This window comes from Vipera ursinii (assembly GCF_947247035.1).
Source record: "Vipera ursinii genome assembly, chromosome: 2".
NCBI lineage: Eukaryota > Metazoa > Chordata > Lepidosauria > Squamata > Viperidae > Vipera > Vipera ursinii.
In genome coordinates, this window is record NC_139513.1 from 61,629,535 (window position 1) to 61,635,534 (window position 6,000).

A 6,000-nucleotide genomic window follows, 5' to 3' on the forward strand; every position below is an offset into this window, starting at 1 on the left:
GCGATGTCACATGACATTGCGTGACATATCGCAACTTTTTCCCCATTGTCTGCAGTGGGGTGGGCGTGGTTTCGGTGTGACGCATCCAGCCTGCAGGCCAGCAGTTTGACATGCCTGTTCTAGACCATCTAACAGATTTACTCTTAGTTCTGTTTAAAAGCTTTGAAAATAAAAGACACACTTTATATGTGTAATTAGTTAACTGTCACTCGCAGTTTAGCTATCCCAGGTAAATGATCAATTAATATTTAAAAATGAACTTTTATTAAAGGGGAAAAATGGCATGAAACCAAAATGAAAAACTCCATTTAAAATGATCAAATTTGAGGCAAATTGTGCAATTTGCCAATAAATAAGAAATTAAATGAGATATGTGAAATAGTGTGTCATTTATAAATTGAGGGGGAAACTATGCTTTTGGTAAATGATATCAAATATTTATCTTACAGGTGAGATCCAGCTCACCTGTGGTGGTGGTTTTTGAGAAAGACAGATCCTATGGCTTACCTAGTTATGTAACCTACACTGTGATTTTATCAGACCCAGAAATTGCAAGTAAAACAAATTTAAATACTTTAGTTACTATATCCAGCAAAATGACGGACCAATCTACCACTATCCCAGTGACAATTACCTATGTGTCTGACAAAACTCTGTCAATGAAATGTAAGTTCCTATTCCTCTAAAATATTGATGTATTCTGAGATTTTTTTAAGAATTGGATTATTTTATCTGCAGTTATATGTTTCATTTGTTATATTCCACTTTGTACTAAGAGGCTCAAGGCTATACTCTCTTCTTCATGTCTTCCCCACAACAAAAATCCAGTGAGATAATGTAGATTAAGAAAGAGTAACTAATTCAAACTCAGCCAGTGAGCTAACATGGCTGAAGGTGAACTGATCCCCAGTCTCTCCAGCACTTTAACCACTATGGTACACCCACTTGCTAACATTTGTAATTTTACTATTATTACCGAATGATTTTACAACATGTTGGTCTACTGTTTCAGAATTCCTAAAGTTTCAATTATTTTTCATAGCACTGAGTTTTCATTGGCAAATTCTGAACATTGTTTGAAAATGTAGGATTGGATTGGATTGGATTGGATTGGATTGGATTGGATTAAATCAGATTAGATAAAAATGTATGAGAAAAAATAATAAAGCAAAAAAATGCCCCTAGAATACAAATTGAAGACTAAAATCAACATTTTCTCTTTTTTATTCTTCAGATAATACAAGTTTATTCCAACACTTTCTTGATTCCTATCAAGTTATATTTTTTACGGCTTTTGCACTTTTGGCTGGAATGGCTGTTATGATCATAGGTAAGAGTATCCACTGAAATTTGAAGCATTTACTTTCAAAAAAAATTTAAAAAAAGAATTAGCGGTAATTTAAATAGAAACAAGCTTATATATTTGTTCCATTGTATATTTCAGTGCACTATACTCTTTTCTCTCCGAACGAACAGCAAATGCATCCAGCTTTCATCACAAAGACAAGTCCTCAAAGACCACGTAAGCATGATATTCATTAAACTTTGTGCTTAAGGATCATGGTAATTAATAATATTGCATATAAAGTTGGAGCTAAATGCTATAATTGTACTTTACAAGATAATTAATTTTAAGAAACTGCATTATCATCATATGCAGCTGTAACCTGAGTTGAAGGTGACCTTAAATTGGTATAAGGAAAAGAGAAAAACAAATGAGAACCAAATGGGGACCTAAATCCCCTCTACTTCTAAATGATAAAGATTTCATGTGAAGATGCTGTTAGCTGCAAAGTCATGTCCGACCCATTGTGACCCCATGGACAATGTTCCTCCAGGCCTTCCTGTCCTCTACCATCTTCTGGAGTCCATTTAAGCTCACGCCTACTGCTTCAGTGACTCCATCCAGCCACCTCATTCTCTGTCGTCCCCTTCTTCTATTGCCCTCAATCTTTCTCATGTGAAGATAGCAAGCATATAATGGGTTCAAAAAGAGATGTACTGCTTATTATTGTTGTTATTTAAATTTATTTTGTTATATTTTTATTAAGTTATTATTGTAATAACAAAACACACTGCTCCAGATTAAAAAGCAACTATAACAATCAGAAAATGCAACAGGGGTTCCACCAACACTCCAGCCAGAGGCCTGGGAACAGACCCACCTTTTAAGGGCCTTGTGTATCTCTGGTGGGATGCTGAAATAAGAGAGAATAATATCAAAATATCAACAGAGATACATGTATACCAAGAGCTACGGCTCCCATTTTGCCATGCTTTATTAGCGACTGCTTGCTTCTAGTTACCTGAAGACCCTAAACAGATAATATCAATCCCACATTTGAACAACTAGCTCTATCTTTTTGCTTCACTTTGGGAAGGGTAAAAGCTGTGGATATTCCAATCCAGATAAGCCTTTGTTCCTTGATAAATGCTGTTCACTGCAAACAGATCTTTGGGTGCAAAGGTCACCTTGTGGAGGACAATTCTTAGCCCAAAGTCATTAAATTGTTCCAGTTCAGATACTAAATATGCTCTGGGTCAGGCCTTCCACATCTGCATTTTCTCCAAATTAAAAGCAAATGTAGTTTGCAATTTAGTGTAAAGTTTGGTGGGTGTTCATCCATGGACTGTAATGACACGGCTTTTCTATATGTTTACCATTTTAATTGTTCTGAACCAGATCTCACAGAGAGTTACATAGAGCATTTTTGATACATACTCATCATTCTACTTATTTACAGATACCGGAGTTCCTGTTACTCCTACATCTCCTTTCAGCCCTATATCTTCAAGTCAACAAAACAGTTCTCCAAACAGATTATGGAGTCCTCCATATTCTTCACAATGAAAATCTTTTTGACAAAAAAATTGTTTTGATTTTAAATAATATGGACATTTGAAGCACAAATATACACCACACATGGTTGTAATGCCTTTGTTTATAAAGATTTTCTTTAGATTCATGATAACATTGAAGGGAAGAAAATTCACTCTGTCTGTGTTGAGCCATTCTGCTTGCTTACCTGCGTCAGTTAATTTCAGCTCAGATTTCAAATTGCGTGGCCTCTGTTTGCTTCCTGTGGAAATAATGATTTTTATAAGAAGGCTTGATATCAGAGTCATAATGAAAGGATAAACCCCAACATAAAAGAAAAAGGAAAACAGTGTTAGTTTGAATTCAGATTATTTTATTTTTGAGGCTCAGGAATGAAATGTTCTGCACTGATACATTTTTTGCACTATTTAGTACTCTTAGCATTTGAAGTTGCTTGATTAGAAAGTAGTTATGCTGTAATAGCTACGTTACCTATTTAGATATGTAACAAAAGGGTAGTTAGGTTATTAGATAAGGAGTGTGTGTGTGTGTGTGTGTGTGTGTGTGTATGAAAAACAGGATTTCTTTATTTCTCAGAAAATTATTAATAAATAGTTTCAATCAGGTGATACTGCACAATCTTTTGTTAAAGACATCCTTTATTATAGCAAACTGCATTTTTTTTTAAAAAAAAAGTTATTTTAATCATTTTTTCTAAAAAAAATATATTGTTACCCTAACAAAGAGAACACTGCATTATATATATTTTTAGAAGTGTTAAATACCTCAGCAAACTCTCTGTATGCAATTGGTGACTTGTAAACATAACTTGTAGGGACGCGGTGGCTCAGTGGGTTAGGACGCTGAGCTTGTCGATCGGAAGGTCGGCAGTTTGGCGGGTCGAATCCTGAATGCTGCGTAACAGAGTGAGCGCCTGTTACTTGTCCCAGCTTCTGCCAACCTAGCAGTTCGAAAGCACATAAAAATGCAAGTAGAAAAATAGGGACCACTATGGTGGGAAGGTAACAGCGTTCCGTGCGCCTTTGGCATCTAGTCATGCCGGCCACATGACCACGGAGACGTCCTCGGACAAGCGCTGGCTCTTCGGCTTTGAAACGGAGATGAGCACCGGCCCCTAGAGTCGGAAACGACTAGCACGCATGTGCGGGGGAACCTTTACCTTTACCTTTAAACATAACTTGGATCAAGGAACTTTGTCTTTGCACTACTGGGTTAATGTGAATGCTACTTTTCTATTGAAATCAGAGTTATTGCTCATTTAAGAAAGGAGTTTAGCACATGTATAGATATCCTGATGACCTACACAGTAGGTACAATTAATGCTAAGGGAACTAATTATACTCAACAATAGGAATTGTATTACATGTTAAATCAGAACACAGGGTATGCAGACAAAATTTGCTTTTTGGAAGCCAGCAGTCTAAAGTATGAACCTTATTTTTATATGCCTTTTTTCTCAACTATTGTTTTCAGAGTCTGTTTGCTTTTTGCGTGTTTTTATCCATTCGCTGCAACAAGATAAATCCAGATGCTGAAAGTTACAGCAGTAACAATTTTCAAAATTCAGTGTAAGCCAAGTCAAAAAAGTGACTTATTAAACCATGTTCTACAAAGGTTTGGGGTTTTTTAGAATTACCCCCCCTAAAAAAAACCCCAAACCCCAATACACCACCACTCCACACAGCCTGTGAAGTAGAAAGAACCCCTATTCCAGACAGCTGTCACATTCCAATTATATGATAACAACTGAGAAACTGTTCCAAGAGAATGCCCTAAAAATATTTATTTGTGCTATTAAATACCATCTGGTATCATGCCAATTTTGCATTATTTAGCATAAGATTCTGAAAAATATTGTGGAATAATCTTGCATAGGTTCACAAAAGGACAACAAAGTTGGTCATCTATCGCCCAGAATTATGTGTATAAGTGAAAGACCCTTCTAGCAATAAACTGAGCATATTACAAAATGGTGTAAGCCAATCCACATCACTTGGTAAGAACCTTCCACCAAGGTGAGCCTGGGTTGCCACTATAATTGCAGAAGTGGCCTTCATCCTCCAGTAGATAGACAATTGCTATTGCAGGAACACATGTTTTGCTATACACAGGTTTATTCCCTTTGTATGTATTGGAACACAACAAAAAAAGGAGGAAAAAAAGCAAATTGGACATAATGTCAAACAAAACTCCAAAAATGGGCCGGACAAAATTATTGGCACCCTTAACTTAATATTTGGTTGCACACCCTTTGGAAAAAATAACTGAAATCAGTCGCTTCCTATAACCATCAATAAGCTTCTTACACCTCTCACCCGGAATTTTGGACCACTCTTCCTTTGCAAATTGCTCCAGGTCTCTCTTATTGGAAGGGCGCCTTTTCCCAACAGCAATTTTAAGATCTCTCCACAGGTGTTCAATGGGATTCAGATCTGGACTCATTGCTGGCCACTTCAGAACTCTCCAGCGCTTTCTTGCCATCCATTTCTGGGTGCTTTTTGACGTATGTTTGGGGTCATTGTCCTGGTGGAAGACCCAAGATCTCAGACGCAAACCCAGCTTTCTGACACTGGGCTCTACAGTGCGACCCAAAATCCTTTGGTAATCCTCAGATTTCATGATGCCTTGCACACATTCAAGGCACCCAGTGCCAGAGGCAGCAAAACAACCCCAAAACGTCATTGAACCTCCACCACATTTCACTGTAGGTACTGTGTTCTTTTCTTTGTAGGCCTCATTTCATTTTCGGTAAACAGTAGAATGATGTGCTTTACCAAAAAGCTGTCATCTGTCCACAAGACGTTTTCCCAGAAGGATTTTGGCTTACTCAAGTACATTTTAGCAAACTGTAATCTTGCTTTTTTATGTCTCTGTGTCAGCAGTGGGGTCCTCCTGGGTCTCCTGCCATAGCGTTTCATTTCATTTAAATGTCGACGGATAGTTTGCGCCAACACTGATGCTCCCTGAGCCTGCAGGACAGCTTGCATTCCTTTGGAACTTGTTTGGGGCTGCTTATCCACCATCTGGACTATCCTGCGTTGCAACCTTTCATCAATTTTTCTCTTCTGTCCACGACCAGGGAGATTCGCTACAGTGCCATGGGTTGCAAACTTTTTGATAATGTTGCGCACTGTGGACAAAGGCAAATCTAGATCTCTGGA

General features: G+C 37.6%; 1 protein-coding gene across 1 annotated transcript in view; it reads left to right on the top strand.

Annotated features, from left to right (window-relative positions):
* Positions 1 to 4,988, top strand: part of NUP210 (nucleoporin 210) — a 92,245-nt gene extending 87,257 nt beyond the window's left edge. The window contains exons 37-40 of the mRNA XM_083351701.1: positions 450 to 666; positions 1,235 to 1,330; positions 1,445 to 1,522; positions 2,745 to 4,988. Coding sequence (XP_083207827.1) covers positions 450 to 666; positions 1,235 to 1,330; positions 1,445 to 1,522; positions 2,745 to 2,851 — 498 coding nt within the window. The 3' untranslated portion in view covers positions 2,852 to 4,988. The remainder of the gene's footprint in view (positions 1 to 449; positions 667 to 1,234; positions 1,331 to 1,444; positions 1,523 to 2,744) is intronic.
* The last annotated feature ends 1,012 nt before the right edge of the window (positions 4,989 to 6,000 follow it).